Genomic DNA, 20,913 nt, shown 5'->3' with positions numbered 1-20,913 from the left:
ATTATTTAACCTCAAATCTAACTATGTAAACTTTAATTCAAAAGTAAAAATTAAACAATAAATAAATTAAATAAAATCCTAAGACCACCCAAACACCCCTCGTCGCTCGTAATCATCGTTTCGAACCTGCTGTGATTGAAATAAAAACTAAAGTTTAGTTTAGAAAGAAATTTTTTGTTTAATTTTAAAATCAAATCAACGAGATGATGGGTGTTGCTGCGGCGGGGTAAGGTGGGGTGGGGTGGCTGTTGGATTTATGTTTTTTTATTTAAATTTTAATTTTTCAAATCCTTATTCAAAGTTAACACTGTTAAATTTTTGGTTAAGTGAGTGGACATGTGGACATGGAGGGACACCAAATTTGCAGACAGCAGATCCCATCCCCTCTACAGCCAGCTATCAAACCCAAATTCATCGAAATGAAAGAATAAAATAAAAAATTTCAACAAAAGGAACAAATAGGACAGAGGCATCGAATCACTCTTCAGTCGAATCCTCTAGAAACAATTGCCAAATGAAATCTATACGTTAAATTATAAGTTATAATATATTTTGGTTGGGGGCTGTGATGGTTGGGTGTCTTGAGAAGTTTTTTAGTGGGGAGGAGGAAGAGTTTTTATAGATTATGAGTTAGAATTGCTATGAGATTTGTTTGTTTGGGTTTTTGATTGGTTTTTTATTATAATTAAAATTGTAGGTGTTGAACTGCTTGCATTTGGTTTGAGAATTTCCTTAGTCTCTGGCTGGTTTATATAAAAAGGCAACAGAAAATGGAAGAAATTTGCATTTCAATTGCATCTAAAATTGTAGAAGAACCAGTGGCACTAATTGGGAGACAACTCAGCTATATAATATACTACGATTCTAACATAGAAAGTCTAAAGGATGTGCTTAAAAAGCTTAAGGACAAGGAAAATGATGTGCAAAGATCTGTGGATGCTGCAAAAAGGAATGGTGCAACCATTAAAGATCAAGTTCAGAGTTGGCTGGATGAGGTAAGCAAAATATTTCGTGAAGCGGAAGAACTTCAAACCAAACTCAACATGCAAAGGCGGTCCCCAAGTTTGAAATCGCGGTATTCTCTAAGTAGGAAAGCCAAGAAGATTGCTAAATGTGCCCTTGATCGCAAACTAGACGAAGGACTAAGTAATAATGTTGCCAATCCTGTACCTCTGAAACAACTGGGGTCAATAATCTCTAGTGAAGGTTTTAAGGGTTTTGAATCCAGAGAAGATGTCATGAATGATGCGCTTAGTGCTTTGAGGAATGAAAAGACAAGAATAATTGGGATTTGCGGGATGGGAGGTGTGGGTAAAACCACAATGGTGAGAGAAATCATCAAGAGATTACAAGGAACAAATAAGCTGTTTGATGATGTTGTGATGTCAACTGTATCCGCAACTATAAACATTAGGACAATTCAAACTGAAATTGCAGAGTCACTAGATATGAAATTGGTAGAGGAAAGTGAATCTATAAGAGCACAAAGGCTACATGAGAGAATCAAGCAGAGTAAAAGAATCCTGATTATATTGGATGATGTATGGTCAGCGGTTAAATTACAGGATGTAGGAATCCCTTGTGGTGATAATGAAGGGTGCAAAATTTTGTTGACATCTCGAAATGAAGAAGTTTGTAAAACAATGAGGTGCAAAGACAACATTTTTAGAGTCCAAGCCTTAAATAAAGAAGAAGCATGGGAGCTTTTCAAGGAGACTGTAGGTGAATCCTTGGACAATAACCATGATTTGTCTCATGTTGCAAAATTGATTGTTGATGAATGCAAAGGTTTACCCATTGCTATCATAACTATTGGGAACGCTCTTCTACCAAGTAATGGCAAGCATGAATGGAATACTGCCTTGCAAGAATTGAAAAATTCCCTCCCTGAAAACATCCCTGGAATGGAACCCGAGGTTTATTCTTGCATAAAATTGAGTTATGATAAATTGGATAGTGATGAAGTCAAATCATGCTTTTTACTTTGTTGCTTATTTCCAGAAGATTATGATATTCCGATTGAGTATTTGGTGAGGTATGGGTCGGGTCGAGCAACTTTTAGAAACACCAACATAATCGAAGATGTAAGAAACAAAGTGCATTCTTTCGTTGGACAACTAAAAAGAAGGTATTTGTTGCTGGATAGTCACAAGGAAGAGTGTATCAAAATGCATGACATAGTTCGTGATGTTGCTATATCAATTGCCTCAAAAGATCCTCACAGATTTATGGTAAGATCATTTGATGCTGAAGGTGGAGGTGGAGGACGGCCAGGGGTACAAAAAGTTACAAACCAAGAACATTGCAGTGCAATTTCATTAATTGATTTTAAATTGGATGAAAATATTACTGATGGTTTGGAGTGCCCCAAACTTGAGCTTCTGCAACTGAAAAATTCCTCAAGTAGTTCAGAATATTCCAACCACTTTAAAAGAATGAAAGAACTCAAGGTTTTAGCTTTCTTAGAGGTGAATATGTCAAGCTATTTGGCCTCGGAAAAATCTCTACCGCTTGGAGAACCCAAGTACCTTCATACCTTGTGTCTAGAGGATTGCAATTTGGGAGACATATCCCATGTTATTGGAGGATTGGAGAATTTGGAGATCCTCAGCTTTGCTCGCTCCCAAATCAATAAGTTGCCTAGAGAAATAGGACATCTTCATAAGTTAAGGATGCTGGATGCAACAGATTGTGATGGACTTGAAGAAATTCCTCATGGTGTCTTATCCAACTTGAGGAGATTAGAAGAGTTGTACATGGCAGAAAGCTTTCTCAATTGGGGGCCAGCAACAGAAACCAAGGATGAAACGAGTATGGCAAGCGTTGATGAGGTGATGTCTATGTTTGATCATTTAAATGTCGTAGCCATAAAAATCCCTGATGTTCAGATGTTGCGAAATGATGAGTTTATTTTAAAAAGCCAGCCTATAAGATTTCATGTATCTATCAATATTAGTTGGTCTTACAAAAAAGAGAGTTTCGAGAATCGAATGCCTGCGTATCTGTTCGAAAATAGTTTGATGCTTCGTGGTGATGTAAAGGAATATTTGGAGATTGGAGCAGTTAGATACTTCTTGAAGCAATCTGAAGACTTAGTCCTATTTTACACATACAATTTAAAGTATGTCATCGAGGAGTTAGATGGTCAAGGAGGCTTTCAACACTTGAAAGTTTTATCAATCATGTGTGACGACAACATAGAGTATCTTATGAATGGAATGAATTGGACTCCTCGTGGTCAACCTGCCTTCCCCATCTTAGAGTCAGCTACCTTCAAGAATGTTCACAAATTAAAATTTGTGTGTTGTGGCAAACTGCTAGACAAGCGCTCCTTTATGAACCTAAGATCCATAGCAATTAACAATTGTTATGAGTTAAAATATGTATTTTCAGTATCCATAGCACAAAACTTGGTACAACTCCAAAGCTTAAATGTTGAAGATTGTGCTAAAGTGGAAGATATCATATCAAAGGAGAGAATGGAAGATGATAATGCATCTCACAGGATAAGTTTCCCAAGATTAACTTTTTTGAAGCTTGATTCTCTACTAAAGCTCCATGGTTTCTACACGGGAAACCAACGGGACTCCACCTATGAGGTATGTATGTATGCACTTTTGATGCTTGAATGGTATATACTTGTTACTCTTTTGAATATGCTACTTTTGTTGTGTTTAATACTGTCGTTCCAGTTCTAGAAGTTGATTTGGGTAGAACTTAATCATTTTTGGTATGTTGGAGATTTTTGATGGATTTCAATTTTTTGCAACTATTTTATAGATATTTAATAAAAAATTATCTCTGAAAAAATCACTTGAATCATATATCATTTGACCGCTCAATTAAATTATTGTGATTTTAGTACTTTCTTGAAACATCGTATTCATCAATTTTGTAGAACATAATTAGATATCGAAATGGTTTTCGAATTGTCTAATTTTTTGTAAGTATAATCTATGAATATAGACTTGAGAAATAGGCAGTTTGGATAATTGAAAACCAATTTGTAGTGTGTTTAGAATGTCCCTTAATAGAAGGGGATTATATTTCTAAATCTTCACACCTATGATTTTCATTGGAAAATTAAGGTTGAGATGTCCTTAGAGTTAAAAATGTTTATTGGTAAATAGTAATTGAGGGTAGGAAAAGGGGATTATTATTATTTCTCAAAATTTATGACAGAGGATGTGGGAATATAATTAAGGCAATTTGGAAATAAGACAAATTGTGGAAGTTCATTACTTATGTATTTCTTTCTTTTTGGCTCATGTGTAAGTTCATTATTTATGTAGAATTAATTAATGTACAGATTCTAAAGCCCAACGAAGAAAGTGTGAACAAGGTGAAAGAGACCAGAAATGACAATCAAGTTGCTGGGTCAACCTCATCTAAATCAAAAGTGGCACAAGTGGGAGCAAGTTGTAAGGCACTATTTCCTTCAAGTTGCATTTCATGGTTACCAAATATAGTGAAATTAGAATTGGGTAATTTAAGAAGCGAGCAAGGGTCAGAGGAACTAGTGTTGAAACGTTTGACAAGCGAGCAAGGGTCAGAAGAACTAGTAGTCAATGTGGTATTTGATTTAGAAGGGCATGATTCAGCATTTTCTCAATTACAAACATTCACAGCGTATTCTTTATGTGGAGTTGAACATTTGTGGAAGAACGTTCAGCCTGGATTCCAAGGTTTTCAAAATGTAAGAACTTTAACAATTGGAGCTTGTAAGAGTATGAAATATCTATGCCCCTATGAAATTTACAGGCTCCTTGTGAATCTCCAACAAGTCTATATATCTGCATGTGAGAATATGGAAACTATAGTACTGGCAGCTCCTTCCACAGAGGACAATATCCATGAAAATGGGAAAAAGATAGGTGGCATTGGCGCGATGACTTTGTTTCCCAAACTACTCAATAGCTTCCACCTTCGCGATTTGCCAAACCTTGAGAGATTTTGCCCTGATGACTATTCTTTTGCATGGTCCTCCTCAGTGAGAAATATGAATGTGATCTTTTGTCCCAAATTAAAGACATTGGGTTTTGCACCACTAAGCAAAAAGCGGCCTGCAATTGCAGAGAATTTGAGTGATGATCATGTAAGAGGTAGAGAAGAATCAGGTGGTGCATCATCATCAACTGGATCTGGATGTTGGCCACTAGTATGCTTTCAAAGTCGTCCATCTACTCGCAACTTTACTCAAATATTGCCTCCGGTTGTAAATAGAGAGGTACGCCATTATTCTAAACTACGCATCTCAATATTAGTATACACATATATAACTTACGGAGAGGGATACCTCTATTTTGTAAAAATTGGTCTTAGGTACAGATGTCATTGAAGATAAAGTCTGAAATAGATATTTATTTATGTTTTATTAATTTGAAGCCTCACAATAAGTGAATTTTTGGAAAGCCAAACTTTATATTGGAATTTGAGATATCTTGGTGCTGTGGTTCAACTAACACACACACACGCACAAGAGAAAAAAGAGCAAATAAACAAGGAAGGAATTTCTGTAAAATACGTCTGAAGTTAGAAAATCCAGAAATGTGATATGGGAGAAAACCTGTTCTCTCTAGCTTCTTGAGCACACATTTTGTATATTGTCTTGGAATGATAAATATTAGAAGTCAAGGCTAATTATATCACTCAGCCAAGAATCGGGTAAGCCGTACAAATAAGGTAGCATATAATACAACCAAGGATAGAACAAGTTTCTGTTTAAAGTGTCTCAGGACATCTTTTTGACAGAAACTCAACTACACTAGTACAACAAAGGCATTATATGAATACTGGTAACTTGTGAAATGATCTTCTTCTTTTTATATGAATACTTCATTTTTCATTTTAAACAACCTTCTTGATTTCTAGAATGTGACAACATCCCATATGTATATGATTGAAACACTAACAAATTATACAATTACTTTTCTACCCTTTTGGCAGGTTACGCCGACAAATCTTCAGACTTCAAGTGCTAGCGACAATCTAGAAGATCTCTTAGTAAAAGGGAGCGATTTATTGGAAGTGATATTTTTGGTTCAGGAAACCCCTTCTACTCAAGCATTTGATAAGCTGAGGGACTTGAAGTTGGTGGGTTTACCAATGCTGAGCCACATATGGGAAAAGGGTTTACAAGTTAGCTCAGGCTTTGGAAACCTGACATTACTGCGAGTATGGGGGTGTCACAAATTGAGATACTTGTTTTCACCGCACATAGCCAAACTTCTTACCTGCCTTGAGAGAATAGATGCCGCCTATTGTAGTGCGATGGAGAAAATTGTTGAAGAGGCAGAAGGAGGAGGAGAAAGTATTGAGGATGAATTGACATTTCGGCATGTGAATTCCATCGAACTTGAGGCTTTACCCCAACTTGAATCTTTTTGCTCTCAAGCTTATACTTTGAAGTGGCCAGCCTTGGAGAAAGTCCAAGTTTATGAGTGTCCAAAATTAAAAGCGCTTGCTCCTGAGTCTCTATAAGTAGCCGACATGTGTCTATGAAGCGTCCACGTGGAAAGAAAAGAAGGTATGTTTTCAATTAAACCAAGCACTCTAGTCGGTCACTATAAAAATCAGTAGAAGATATATGTATAGCTTAATATATTTTCATGAATTGGAGTTGCTTTTTATTTTTCTTTGCCTTATCTTTCTCATGTCATTAGTCCATGTCCACGTGTTTAAGCTATATATGGCTCGTTAAAATGCTTATTTATATATGGCTCGTTAAAATGCTTCTAAGGATGGTATCATTTTTTGAAGTAGTACTTAACCATTAATATTTTTCCAACAGCACTTGCATAATATCCATTACATGCATTTTCTATTTGAATGATAGATAATAATTTTTTATTCTTTATTTTGCATAATCTTTGAGAAGAATATCATCAGAAGCCAAGAAGCTAGGGACAAGACTACATGATATGTTGCGGTGCACATCTACAAGATACCATGACATACCAATTTCGTTGCTGTTTCTTTCATCACTGATTATACATGTTTTTGTTTAATGTTCCTCATATCCTGCCATTGCATCTCTTTGATAAGATAATTTAGTTATTATCTTTAGTTGTATTATAAAACTGGATTTATTTGGACCTTCCTTTTCGTATGTAATATTACCATATGAAATCTGGTTGGGACTCTTGCTATGCGGGCGCCAAGTCGGATCTCTATACTTGCAACAGAGCTGTATGCTCTTAAGGTCGGACTCTCTTTTGCGTTGGATGCGTCTCTAGTGCCTCTGGAGATTGAGTCTGATTCCTTGCAGGCAGTTTCTATGGTCAACAGCGAGGAGGAATACCTTGCTGCTGAGGGAGGGCTGGTAGATGGGGTGCGGCGCCTCCTGGTCAGTTCTGCGTCTTCTGCTGTTCGTCATATTCCTCGCCACGTGAACAAGGCTGCCCATCGAATTGCCCGCTTCAGTCTTCGTGATCAAAGTTTGTCGTACTGGTTGGATGTGGGTCCTTTGTGGCCTATGGATGCTGTTTATGATGATTGGCATTTGCCTACTGTCGTTTGATTTAATCTCTTCATGTGTAATCTGGCATGTGTGGCACTCTTTTTCCTCCCCTGAAGTTTTTCCCATCGGGTTTTCTTTAGGGAGGTTTTAACGAGGCCACTCTACCCATGCCGGCATATCTTTGTCATGTTGATTCGTTTTAAATGAAGTCTTTTGCCATAAAAAAAATTAAAAATTATTACCATATTGAATCTTTGGATGTTTGGCTCAATTGTTGGTATCTAGTTAATCAAATTACAAGCATGATAGTTTTAAATTGGTCCCGCTATCAAATTAGAAACAGTCCCTGACTTGAAATTCAATCATCAATTCATTAAGGAGGACTATCAAAGTCTTTCTAGTTACTAATAAATATCTGAAATCATCAGCAACAACATGCCCTCAATTAATTGATGGATAAATCAGTTCTCCCGAGTTAGAAACTCCATCCCCGTGGCTTGGCATCTTCATCTTGTTTTGAAGTTCACAAAGGAAGCACGCTGTGCTGCATGGGTTTGTGAGGTGGATGAATCAAACTTCATCAAGATCAACGTCTTCTTTGTGCCATCGGAAGAAAACAATGGAGGATTGGTTTAATTGAACACGACGATCGTTCAGACACCTGCAAATTGTAAAAAAATTCTTTTGGTTAGGGTATAAACTAAGTCCATAACTAAATGAAAAAAAAAAAAACAAAACTAGTCATAACTCAGGAAGACGACAGAGACTTGCATAAGATATACCGAACTCGTTCCCAAACTGTTCCAAAGCAATGGGGAGTTAGTCTACTACACCGAACATTTGATAGAAAATATTGTTCACACTAAACATTAATATTCTTCATTTATTATCACTTTAAACATTTAATTTGAATTAAGAAAGAAATTCCCCCCGTATTTAGGGCAATTCTGGAGTTGGTCTTTGGCAAGTAGAATAATGTCACAAAATGTAGAATTGTAAGCAAGCAATTAACCCTATAAGTGAGAGTGGTTGGCAGCAGTGGCGGATCCAGGAATTTTCATTCCAGGGGTCAACGTGTAAAAGGTTAAAAAAAAATTTCATATACAAAATAGACCCATTGAAATGAAACAATAATACTCTACTTCATAGTTAATAGATAAAACCAAACAAAATACTCGTGTTCATTATCAAAGAGAACTACATCAACTTCAAAAAATAAACACACATTGCAATACACTAGAAATATCTCTAAGAACGTGATAATAAACCAAAAATTAGCTCAATCCTCTTCGCCTCCCAAAGCGTCTCGACCTATTCGACATAAGAACTGGCATATATTAGCGTAATCCTGTTCATTTTAGGGCATTTACGTCATTTTTTAGGTGTTGTACATTTGACTTTGGGCTTTATCTGCATTTCTTTTGGGTTCTAGCTCCCAAACTTTGGACCTTTATGAGTACTGTCTTAAGGGGAGCTTATTCAAGCAAAATATTTCTTCAATACGTAAGAGTTAGGTTATTCTTATAAAACTCTTTGTGGATTGAACATCTAAGGTTTTTTTACCTAGATTGACCTTAGATCCCTTCATGCATTCATATCATACATGAAAAATTATTTTATGTAAAAATATTGGCTCAGCATGAAAAATGGTTTTTCAGAATAATCTTTTTCTGAAGATAATTTTTTGCGGCTTTTCTTCCTTACACATCAAATAGAAAACTTGATTTTATGGGATTTCAGTATGAAGTATATATTGACTTAATAAGCCATAATTTTTAGTCTAAATCGTATTTTGCAGTAAAACCAATTTTTCATATTTTGATTTGGTGGAAATTTGATTTTCTAGTATTTTTATGAAAATAGAGAGGTACGTCATTATTCTTAAGCGATATTTAGTGTCTATTTTGTGAAAATTGATCTTAGGTACAGATGTTATTGAACATAAAAGATAAATAAAATAAAAAAGAAAAGTTAAATGGGCTTGACCCATGACAATTGTAAACCCTTGTTCATTTTCATTTGGGAAATAATCACCATTATTTTCGCAAACAGTATTAATACCTAGAAGGTGATAATATACAATAATTAAACTGCTTTGTTAGAGTACCTAGAAGGTGATAATATACAATAATTAAACTGCTTTGTTAGACAATAAACAATACTGGTAACTTCATTTTATATGAATACTTACCGAACTTGCTTAGTTCAACAATAAACAATTCATTTTTCATTTTTAAACAACTTTCTTGATTTCTAGAATGTGATAATATCCCATATGTATATGATTGAAACACTAACAAATTATACAATTACTTTTCTACCCTTTTGGCAGGTTACACCGACAAATCTTCAGACTTCAAGTGCTAGCGACAATCTAGAACATCTCGAAGTAAAAGGGTGCGATTTATTGGAAGTGATATTTTTGGTTCAGGAAACCCCTTCTACTCAAGCATTTGATAAGCTCAAGGAATTGAGGTTGGGGGATTTACGAATGCTGAGCCACATATGGGAAAAGGGTTTACAAGTTAGCTCAGGCTTTGGAAACCTGAGATTACTGCAAGTATGGAGGTGTCACAAATTGAGATACTTGTTTTCACCGCACATAGCCAAACTTCTTACCTGCCTTGAGAGAATACAAGTAATGTATTGTAGTGCGATGGAGAAAATTGTTGGAGAGGCAGAAGGAGGAAGAGAAAGTATTAAGGATGAATTGACATTTCCGCACATGAATTCTATCCAACTTGAGGATTTACACGAACTTGAATCTTTTTGCTCTCAAGCTTATACTTCGAAGTGGCCAGCCTTGGAGAAAGTCGAAGTTTATGCGTGTCCAAAATTAAAAGCGTTTGCTCCTGAGTCTCTATATGTATAAGCAGCCGACATGCGTCTATGAAGCGTCCACGTGGAAAGAAAAGAAGGTATGTTTTCAATTCAACCAAGCACTCTGGTCGGTCACTATAAAATCAGTAGAAGATATATGTATAGCTTAATATATTTTCATGAATTGGCGTTGCTTTTTATTTTTCTTTGCCTTATCTTTCTCATGTCATTAGTCCATGTCCACGTGTTTAAGCTATATATATGGCTCGTTAAAATGCTTATTTATATATGGCTCGTTAAAATGCTTCTAAGGATATTGGTATCATTTTTTGAAGTAGTACTTAACCATTAATATTTTTCCAACAGCACTTGCATTTTCTATTTTAATGATAGATAATAATTTTTTATTCTTTATTTTGCATAATCTTTGAGAAGAATATCATCAGAAGCCAAGAAGCTAGGGACAAGACTACATGATATGTTGTGGTGCACATCTACAAGATACCAGTCGCTTTCATCACTGATTATACATGTTAATGTTCCTCATATCCTGCCATTGCATCTCTTTGATCAGATAATTTAGTTATTATCTTTAGTTGTATTATAAAACTGGATTTATTTGGATCTTCCTTTTCATATGTAATATTACCATATTGAATCTTTGGATGTTTGGCTCAACTGTTGGTATCTAGTTAATCAAATTACAAGCATGAAAGTTAAGTGTAGTTTAATTTGGGCCAAGTGGATGTATAAATTAACCAAAGTTGTTAATAGAAAGATCCTACTCATACTCATTTTTCGACTCCTATATAATAATAAAAAAAATCCAATTTTAAAATATATTACCATTTTTTCTTCTATGTATCCATCAAGTAATATCAACGATCCATCTAACGGCCAAAAAAATACATGGTCCGAAATAAGGACAGTTTAATTGGCCTGCGTGCGTTAGGGAATCTGCTGTGATGCAATCCAATCTAGTGTAGTCTAGGTATCCGTATTTTCAATCAATTCAATGGATGATCTAAAGGTTGTAATTGACTCCACAATCAAGATCCAGCCAAAATTGTGATTGAAAGGAAAATCTCAAAAGTAAAAACCACAAATCCAAATTGGTCCCGCTATCAAATTAGAAACAGTACCTGACTTAAAATTCAATCATCAATTCATTATTGATGCATAAGTTCAAATGTTCTAAGGATAAGAAGGGCTTCATTGCCTGGAAAGTTGATCTATCTAAAGCCTATAATAGATTAAATTGGAAGTTTATTGAAAAGGTCCTTGGTGAAATCGGCATGCCCAGTAACTTCATTAAGTTGGTTATGAGTCATGTTTCTTCTGTCAGATATCCAGTTTGTGTTAACGGCAAGCTCTCTCTATTGGCGTGACTTGTGGATATTGACTTACTTTCCTTACACAACAAGAATTCCTATTATAATTGTAATTGATTTACTTTAATTCATGATTTCCTACTGTAAATAGATTTAGGAATTTATTATTTACTTGCCCATTCAGGTTTCGTTGTATTATAAATATGACCTCCTACAAGGAGAAGAATAAAAAGAAAATTCTCACAAACAAATATTCTCTCATAGTTTTCATATTTTACCATGGTATCAGAGCGGCGATCTTGGAATTGCTTACTCTAGTTTCACACCCCCGCCACCGCTATGGGGGTTGATGATTTTTTCATCCCTCATGGCTGTAGCACCACCGACTCCCTCTCTCCTTCTCAACCAACCATAGCCGAGTTGAGTGCCCAGATGACTCAGGCTCCTACAGATGCAGACTTTGGCCCCAAATCGATCCCGAATCAGATTCCTCTTTGACGACCCGACCCGACTCGACTCCAACTCCGACAACGACCTTGACCCCACTTCAATGATGACTCCGACCTCGACCCGACCCCAAATTTGTCTTTGATTCAGACCCGACCCGACTTCGACTCGACTCGACCCGACTCTAGCTCGATCCCGATCCGAATTCCTACTAAACTTGTATCCTATACATCTTCCGCTGCACAGATTATGACTTCTCGACTAACGACCCCGACACATGGATCAGATTGCGAATATTATTGTAATCTGAGACACACTCCTGCGACTTGTTTTAAATTACATGGCTATCCCGATTGGTGGGCTACCCTTAAAGATCGAAGACAACACAATACGACCAGTAATGGTACTGGTTATAGATTCCATACTTCCGCTAAGATTGATTCCAGAGGCTGGATAATTGATTCCGGTGCAACTGATCATATGACGTTTGATCCTGATGATTTTCTTCATACTACACAACCTCGACGAACTTGTATTGCAAATGCCAATGGAGTTACTTATCCTGTGACAAGGGCTGGCACTGTTGAACTCTCATCCTCTCTCTCACTGTCTAATACTTTACTTGTTCCATCTTTATCCAATAAATTGTTGTCAGTTAGTCAGCTTACTGAACAATTGAATTGTTGTGTACTCATTTACCCGAGTTTTTGTTTGCTTCAGGATATTCACACTAAGGAGATTCTTGGTCGTGGTACTAAGAGAGTGGGGCTATATTATGTAGATGACTTCAGTCCCGGCATGGCTAACAATGTGACGCATCCCTTTGATAGCAAACAACAACAAATTTGGTTGTGGCACCGTTGATTGGGACATCCATCTTTAGTTATATGAAGCATCTTATACCAGATTTATTCTCAGGTTTCAAGGACTCCGACTTCACATGTGATACTTGTATTTTGGCCAAAAGTCACCGTGTGCCCTACCCTTTGAGTACGAACAAGTGTACAACTCCATTTATGTTACTTCACTCTGATGTGTGGGGACCTTCACCTATCACTGCTCCTTCTGGTGTTCGATGGTTTGTCACATTCATAGATGATTGTATACGGATGACATGGCTTTATTTGCTGAAGAATAAAAATGAAGTGTTTTCCCATTTTCAGTCATTCCACAAACAGATGAAGACTCAGTTTAATGCTCAAATCAAGATTCTTCGCTCAGACAATGGTGGAGAATTTGTCAATTATGACTTTCAGACTTACTTCCAACAACATGGAATTATCCATGAGACGACTTGTCCTCAGACACCGCAACAAAATGGTGTTGCTGAATGAAAGAATCGACATTTTCTTGAAACCGCCCGAGCACTTCTGATTGGCGCTCATGTTCCTCGCCATCACTGGGATGATGCTATTGTCACCGCATTTCACCTGATCAACCGTATGTCTTCTGGTGTATTGACCTTTAAAACTCCCTTACAGGTGCTTGCGCAACACAAACCTCTGCCCTCTGTTTTGGTACTCACACCCCGAATCTTTGGATGTGTGGCTTTCGTTCATCTCCACAAAAATCAACGTAGCAAACTTCATCCCTGTGTGCTTCGTTGTGTTTTTGTGGGTTATGTCACTCATTAAAAAGGCTACCGCTGTTATCACCCTCCTACCCGACGTACCTATGTCACTTTGAATGTGACCTTTCTGGAATCTGAGTTGTTCTTCCATGGCCCATCATCCAATTCTACGCTTCAGGAGGAGATACGAAGTGAAGAGCATAATTGGAGCAACTTAGAAAACGAAGAAATTCTTCTATGTACAGAAATGATCGATCGTCCCGAGTCTGGAGCGCAAGATTACTTTCTGCGGACAAGCGATCAATCGCCCATTCATAGCGATCAATCGCCCATTCATAGCGATCAATCGCCCATTCATAGCGATCAATTACCTGACCCACCTGATCCATGCGAAGATATTTATGATCCAAGTCTCACACCTACAGACAATAAAGAACAACAAGATGAAGACCCCATCTCTAACTCAACAGTACCAACAGACCAATCTCTTGAGAATATCCTTGAGGTAACTACTCCTACTAGACTTGTGCATTTAGAGGATAAAACTATTGGATATCAATTACCTTTCAGGAAAAATCGTGGGAAACCACCAAACCGTTATTCACCTGACATTGGCAAGACATCTACGTATCCAATTGCAAATCATGTATCCACTGAGAAGCTATCTGAACCACTCAAGGCTTTTGTGCATCAGTTTTCTGCTATCCATATTCCAACCAAGGTCTCTGAAGCATTGAAAGATCCTAAGTGAGTCCAAGCTATAAAAGAGGAAATGAAAGCTCTTGAGAAAAATCAGACTTGGACATTGGAAACTATACCACGAGAAAAAAAGACTATCGGATGTAGATGAGTGTTTACTATAAAACACAATGCAGATGGATCTATTGAGCGATACAAGGCAAGACTTGTGGCAAAAGGGTACACACAGACCTATGGTATAAACTATGAAGAAACCTTTGCTCCAGTTGCAAAGTTAAACACCGTCAGAGTCTTATTGTCCCTTGCAGCTAATTTGGATTAGCCACTACACCAGTTTGATGTAAAGAATGTTTTTCTACATGGCGAACTCACGAAGGAGGTGTACATGGACATTCCTCCTGGATATAATACTACTCAGACTGGAACAGTTTGCAAGTTACAAAAAGCATTGTATGGATTGAAACAGTCACCACGTGCATGGTTTGGACGGTTCACCATGGCAATGAAGAACAATGGTTTCAAACAGTGTAACTCAGATCATACTCTGTTCTTGAAACATCGGAAAGGGAAGGTAATAGCATTAATAATCTATGTTGATGATATAATTATCACTGGGAAGGATAAACAGGAAATATCACAACTATAAGACTATTTGGCTACTGAGTTTGAGATGAAGGATCTAGGTGGACTCAAGTATTTCTTGGGAATTGAGGTGGCTCGATCATAGCAAGGTATATTTCTCTCTCAAAGGAAATATGTCTTGGACTTGTTGATAGACACAGGAATGCTAGATTGCAAACCTGTGGACACTCCTATTGTTCAGAATCATCATCTTGGAGAATATCCGGATCAAGTTCCAACTAATAAAGAAAGATACCAAAGGTTAGTGGGAAGATTGATCTATTTGTCACATACTCGACCAGACATTACTTATGCGGTGAGCGTTGTCAGTCAATTTATGCACTCTCCAAGTGAAGACCACATGAATGCAGTTCTTCGGATACTTAGATATTTGAAGTCTATACCTGGAAAATGACTTATGTTCTCAAAACATGGTCATCTAAATATTGATGGTTATTCAGATGCAGATTGGGCAGGTAATGTAACAGATAGAAAATGCACATCGGTTTACTTCACATTCGTGGGAGGTAATTTGGTGACATGGAGGAGTAAGAAATAGAATGTAGTAGCTTTATCCAGGCAGAAGCCGAGTTCAGAGGCATGACTAAAGGGATTTGTGAACTTCTTCGGTTAAAAAGTTGCTTACTGAACTTGGGTATAAACCTACATCCACAATGAATCTCTTTTGTGACAACAAGGTTGCTATAGCCATTGCACAGAATCCAGTTCAGCATGATCGTACTAAACATGTTGAGGTGGATCGACACTTCATCAAACAGAAGCTTGAGGCTAAAGTGTTTCAGTTTCCTTTTGTGAAATCTAAGGATCAATTTGTGGATATTTTGACAAAGGCGATTTCCAATAAAGCATTCCACAATTCACTGGATCAGTTGGGCATTGGCGACATCTATGCACCAACGTGAGGGGGAGTGTTGGCGTGACTTGTGGATATTGACTTACTTTCCTTACACACCAAGAATTCCTATTATAATTGTAATTGATTTACTTTAATTCCTGATTTCCTACTGTAAATAGATTTAGGAATTTATTATTTACTTGCCCATTCAGGTTTCGTTGTATTATAAATATGACATCCTACAAGGAGAAGAATAAAAAGAAAATTCCCACAAACAAATATTCTCTCATAGTTTTCATATTTTAGCACTCTCAACCTTTTATTCCAAAGAATGGTATTAGACAAGGAGATTCCCTATCTCCCTGCCTCTTTGTGTTTTGCATTGAAAAGCCATCTCATATCATCTTTGATACTATTAATAAGGGAAATGGAAACCTGTTAAGTCCTTCCAAACTGGTTATGCTATGTCGCATTTGTTTTTAGCTGATGACTTAATCCTTTTCACTGAAGCTAGTACGCAACGAGCTAGGATGATGAAGGGGTGCTTGGATTTATTTTGTCAAGCCTCTAGTCAAATTGTCAACTTTGACAAGTCTACTGTATTTTGTTTCCTAATACCAGAATGGCGTTAGCTCAAAAGATCAGTTTCATTTATGGCTCCCCTTTAACAGACAACCTAGGAAAATACTTGGGAATGCATATCTTGCACTCTAGGGTAACTCGATCCACTTACAGCAGTTTGCTTAGTAAGATTCACTGCAGGCTTGCCAATTGGAAAAGTAAGTTGCTTTCTTCAGCTGGGAGGGCCACTCTAATCCATGTTGGCACATCTGTTATTCCCATTTATTCTATGCATACCAAAAAATTACCTATTAGTATTTGTGAAGATTTGGATAGATTAAATAGAAATTTCTTTTGGGGAGGAAGTGATAGAACAAAGAAAGTCCACCTCTATCAATGGAATCTACTATGTATACCTAAAAACAAAAGTAGTTTGGGTTTCGAGAAAGCTAGGGACACGAATCAGGCTTTGTTGGCTAAAATCGGTCGGAGGATGCACAACAAAGATAATGGCGCAGTATTAACGACACGATCACGATCATGAATTGGTGCAGAAGGAAATGTCAAATAATATAACCCCTCCTCCCCCCTTTATCTGCTTACCTTGCCCAATCATCTCGTGAGTCTTGAGATCCTGAAAAGAGCATTGTGTAGGATAGAAAGTAGCAGAAGCATTAAGTGTGTTAAGTAATTGACCAACAGATAACAAGTTACAATGGATATTGGAAACTAGTAATGCACGAGAAAATGACAAAGTATGAGTGAGAGAGATTGTGCCTCGCCAGTAATTGGAGAGGGCAAGCCATTAACATTAGTTATGTATGGGTCACGGGTGTTACTAGACAACTCATCAAAAAAATTAAGCATCATAAGTTATATGATTAGAAGAGCCAATGTCAATTATCTAAGTATTAGAGCCAATACCTGGAATATAATCAGAAACACACAAATTTGTAGAAGCAGCAGCAACAACACCAACAATGGAGCTATCACCCATGATTGCAGTAGAAACTCAATAGATCACGACACAGTACACAACGGAATACAGTAGAGGCACAAATACAATAGATGCATGAAGACATGCACAAATACAATAGAGCAACGAACACGATAGAGTACACAACAGAAGCACAAATACGGCAGATACACGAAGACGGGAATGGCATGAACACAGCATAGGCACGAACACTACAACACAACACACAAACCCCGGAAGAAAAAAAATATATGGGGCTAGAATATGGTGAGCACAACACACAGGTCACCAGAAAGTCTGCTCTGATGCCAAGTCAAACAATGTGGATAGAAAATTTTCATATATATTTCATTTTTCAAAAGAAGGTATTTATAATATAAGGTTGTAACCCTAGTAGGGTTACACAAGGAAATATGATAAAATCCTAATTACACAATATCTGTACAAAAATGAAAGAAATAGAGGCCTAATAGACTAGGAAATAAGGCCTAGTTTGGGATTGCTGTCACTTTTAAAAAAAGTTGCTTCCGCTGTACTTTGAAAATAATTAGCTGTAAAGTAAAGTAGCTCCATGTTTGGTAAACAATATTTTTAAAGTGTTGTTAGTAAAAAAGCAGTGTCAAAACCGTTTGGTAAATTTTAATATAAAATTGTTGTAACTATAAATAATGACTAAAATAGACATGATGTTAAAAGTGTTATGTACTAATCATGTGGTGGTAGTAGTAGTGATGGAGTGGAGGTGATGAAGGTGGGTTGGTGGTTGTGGTGGTGGTGGTGGTGGGGATTGCGATTGTGGAGGTGGAGGTGGTGGTGGTGGCAATGGCAACATGGAGGTGGTGGTGGATGTGGAGGTTTTGGAGGAGGTGGTGGTAGTGGCGGTGGTGGTGGTGATAGTAGTGGTAGTGGTAGTGGTGGTGGTGGTGGTGGTGGTGGTGGTGGTGATGGTGGTGGTGGTGGTGGAGGAGGTGGAGGTGGTGGAGGAGGTGGTGAAGGAGGTGGTGGTTGTGGTGGTGGTGGTGGTGGCAATGGTTGTGGAGGTAGTGAATGTGGTAGTGCAAATGGTGGAGTTGGAAGTGGAGGTGGTGTCATTTTTTTAAATGAATGATGGTATTTTGGGAATTAAAAAAATTCCTTAAATGTTCATCTCTGCTTCTTTTGAAAGCGGCTTTGAAAAGTAACCAAGAACCTGTTTTTAAAAGCTGTTGTCAAAAGGCCATTACTTTTAAAATAATCAGGATATTTTATTTTTACCAAACACCTGAAACTGCTTAACTTTAAAGTGAAGCGGATTTTTAGCGAAAAAAAGCAATCACAAATGGGGCCTAAATCTCTTAATTAAGATAGGATCTCTCTAACAACTAATAGAAAGAATATTAATGAGCAATGTTATTAATGAGGGCATGGTCTCGGCGAGTGATTCAGCAATTGAGAAGGTTCTAAAGATGGTTAGAGTGGGTGATGGGGATGGGGAGGAGGATGATGATGAGGAAGAGGGGCGTTGAGAGAGAAAAAGAAGGCAAATTTGTGCAAGTGAAAGTGATAGTTGTGCTGTTTGCATGGAAGAGTTTAATGGAGGATCAGAAATCGCTTGCATGCCGTGCTCACATTTGTTTCATGAAAAGTGCAAAGTGACATGGCTCAAACTCAAACAAAGTCACAATTGTCCTGTTTGCCGATTTGAAGTGCCTACTGATGGATGAAATATTCGTGATGTTCCTTTAAAGTTCATCGTTCTAATAAGAGATCTTGTTGGATGAAAGTTATTGTAATTGAATTACATATTATATATTTAAGAAAACTTATTGTTTTATGATTTATTTTCCTTGACTGTTCATGCATATTAATTTGTTAATGTTTTGGTTCCCTGTTGACTTGTTTATTTCTGTTATTTACTTTTAATAATATGCACTTTTCTCAAGAGTTTGTAGCTCAAGTGGTTAAGAGCATTTACCATTTCACCGAGGTCTTAGGTTCGACTCCCCTTTCTCCCAGTATTGATTATTGTATAAATAAATAATAATAATTGCACCTTTTGCAAACTGAAGTACACAAAGTGTAGCATTTGAAAATTGGTAAGTTGATTAATTTAGGGGTCTTTTTTTTCGAATTAAGTACTTAGAAATACGATGTTATAGTATCAGCAACATTCAGTTAATTAGGAGATCCTCTTGTTTAACCTAACATTCAGTTTCCTGTTTGTGGTGTTGTGATGGTGGTTTGTGTTTTTGGCATCCTCTTGCTGCAGATCCCCTTGGTTGTTTCTCCTATTCGCTCGGATGTGGAGTTGATGACGACAGTTGTGGTTTCTGTTTGCTGGTTTGGGGCTTTGTTTTGGTGTGGGCCATTTTTGGGCTTTCGTCTTTGTTGTGCCTTGCCTCTTTTTGGGCTTTGTATTCGATTTCTCTCTATGAATGAAATTTCAAGTGACAAGAAAACCCTATACTATACACAATTCTTTTTTTGTTTTTTGTTTTGTTTTGTTTACATACAATTATTACAAATTACAATTTGGGGATGGGATGAAAGACAACTTGGGGTTTAGGGTCTGAGTGCCAAGTAGGAGGGGAGAAGGAGGGACACAACCACTATGATAACCTCGTATTAGAATACTACACCCAATTTTATTCTTATGCTAGAAATAGGGTTTATTATACATTTCCATTATGGGAGATAATACATGATATATAATACGTCATATTTTCGTGAATAATAATTTCAAAAAAAAATCACAATCGTTTCGTTTTCTTCGTCCAACATGAAGACAACGTTGAACACGCAATTTTCAAGCATTAACGTGTGAAGCAATACAACGCAGGATAGCTCCATCCCCGTTTCCGTAAAGAGGAGGCTTATTTCTGTTTCCACTCCACTGCAAGTGACTGGTCCCATCTGCGCTACACCCAGACACGTGTTTACGGTTCCATGTGCCAATTCATCCTACAAGCAATTAAAACCTTGGATCTTCTGAAATAACCTTCCAATGTGGCCCACTGAAACATAACTGATTGAGCCTGCCGCCCAAGTGCAGCAGGTAGAATCTAATCTCGGTTCCAGACAAGCCTAGCTCGGAAGAATCTAGTTGAGCCAATTTTGCCTTTATAAAGCTTCAATTTCTTGAATTCTTGCTCTATATAATTTGAGCCAATTAACATTTCTTTGTACAAACTTATTTTGTTTTGAATTATTAAGGGCTTATTTAGAACTGCTTTTTATTGGCAAAAGTCGAAATATAAGTGCTTTTGAAGAAGCACCTACTAGAGAAATACTTTTATTATCCTTAGGCATTTTAAAATTTTGATATCGAATTCACGTTGGTCACAACAAGTTAAAGATTGAATACCAGTATATCAAATAACTAGGACTAGAAATTATCATTCTAAAATGAGAACCGCATCATTTGGACTTGGAATTATTAGAAACAGTATGGGGTGAGAAACGTAAAAAAAATGATTAAAAAATTAGCAAAACGCTTGGTACAAGACCTTGACAGCGTGCAAGTCTCAAGTAATGTTTTGTCGTGTTTTTGGTCGGTTGATTGATATTTAGCAAAAGGATATAAAACACAAGTTT

At 37.1% G+C, this 20,913-nt stretch overlaps 1 protein-coding gene across 7 annotated transcripts; it reads left to right on the top strand.

The window, feature by feature from the left end:
• Window positions 1-697: 697 nt before the first annotated feature.
• On the top strand, window positions 698-10,957 carry LOC103343586 (putative disease resistance protein At5g05400). Of its 7 annotated transcripts, none has more exons than XM_089051593.1 (4): window positions 698-3,599; window positions 4,310-5,227; window positions 5,947-6,526; window positions 10,726-10,957. In XM_089051593.1, the coding sequence occupies exons 1-3, from the start codon at window positions 771-773 to the stop codon at window positions 6,478-6,480; spliced, it is 4,281 nt and encodes a 1,426-aa protein (XP_088907719.1). In that variant the 5' UTR covers window positions 698-770; the 3' UTR covers window positions 6,481-6,526; window positions 10,726-10,957. The 7 variants fall into 7 exon arrangements, with proteins under 7 accessions (XP_088907719.1, XP_088907717.1, XP_088907720.1 ...); XM_089051591.1 differs by having other exon boundaries at window positions 10,715-10,957; XM_089051594.1 differs by lacking the exon at window positions 10,726-10,957 and adding an exon at window positions 7,268-7,703.
• Window positions 10,958-20,913: the final 9,956 nt, after the last annotated feature.

The sequence above is a fragment of the Prunus mume genome, linkage group LG5 (assembly GCF_029339155.1).
Source record: "Prunus mume cultivar Tortuosa linkage group LG5, ASM2933915v1, whole genome shotgun sequence".
NCBI lineage: Eukaryota > Viridiplantae > Streptophyta > Magnoliopsida > Rosales > Rosaceae > Prunus > Prunus mume.
The sequence above is the reverse complement of the archived record's forward strand: the minus strand, read 5'-3'. Positions and strand labels throughout refer to the sequence as shown.

What these genes read in the sequence shown, in the direction of transcription:
- LOC103343586 (XM_089051596.1), top strand. Translation starts at nt 771, where the DNA reads ATGGAAGAAATTTGCATTTCAATTGCATCTAAAATTGTAGAAGAACCA. An exon ending in CTCCGGTTGTAAATAGAGAG is followed by an intron (nt 5,228 to 5,946) that starts GTACGCCATTAT and finishes CCCTTTTGGCAG; the next exon opens with GTTACGCCGACAAATCTTCA. An exon ending in AGTGGCCAGCCTTGGAGAAA is followed by an intron (nt 6,427 to 10,268) that starts GTCCAAGTTTAT and finishes CCAGCCTTGGAG; the next exon opens with AAAGTCGAAGTTTATGCGTG.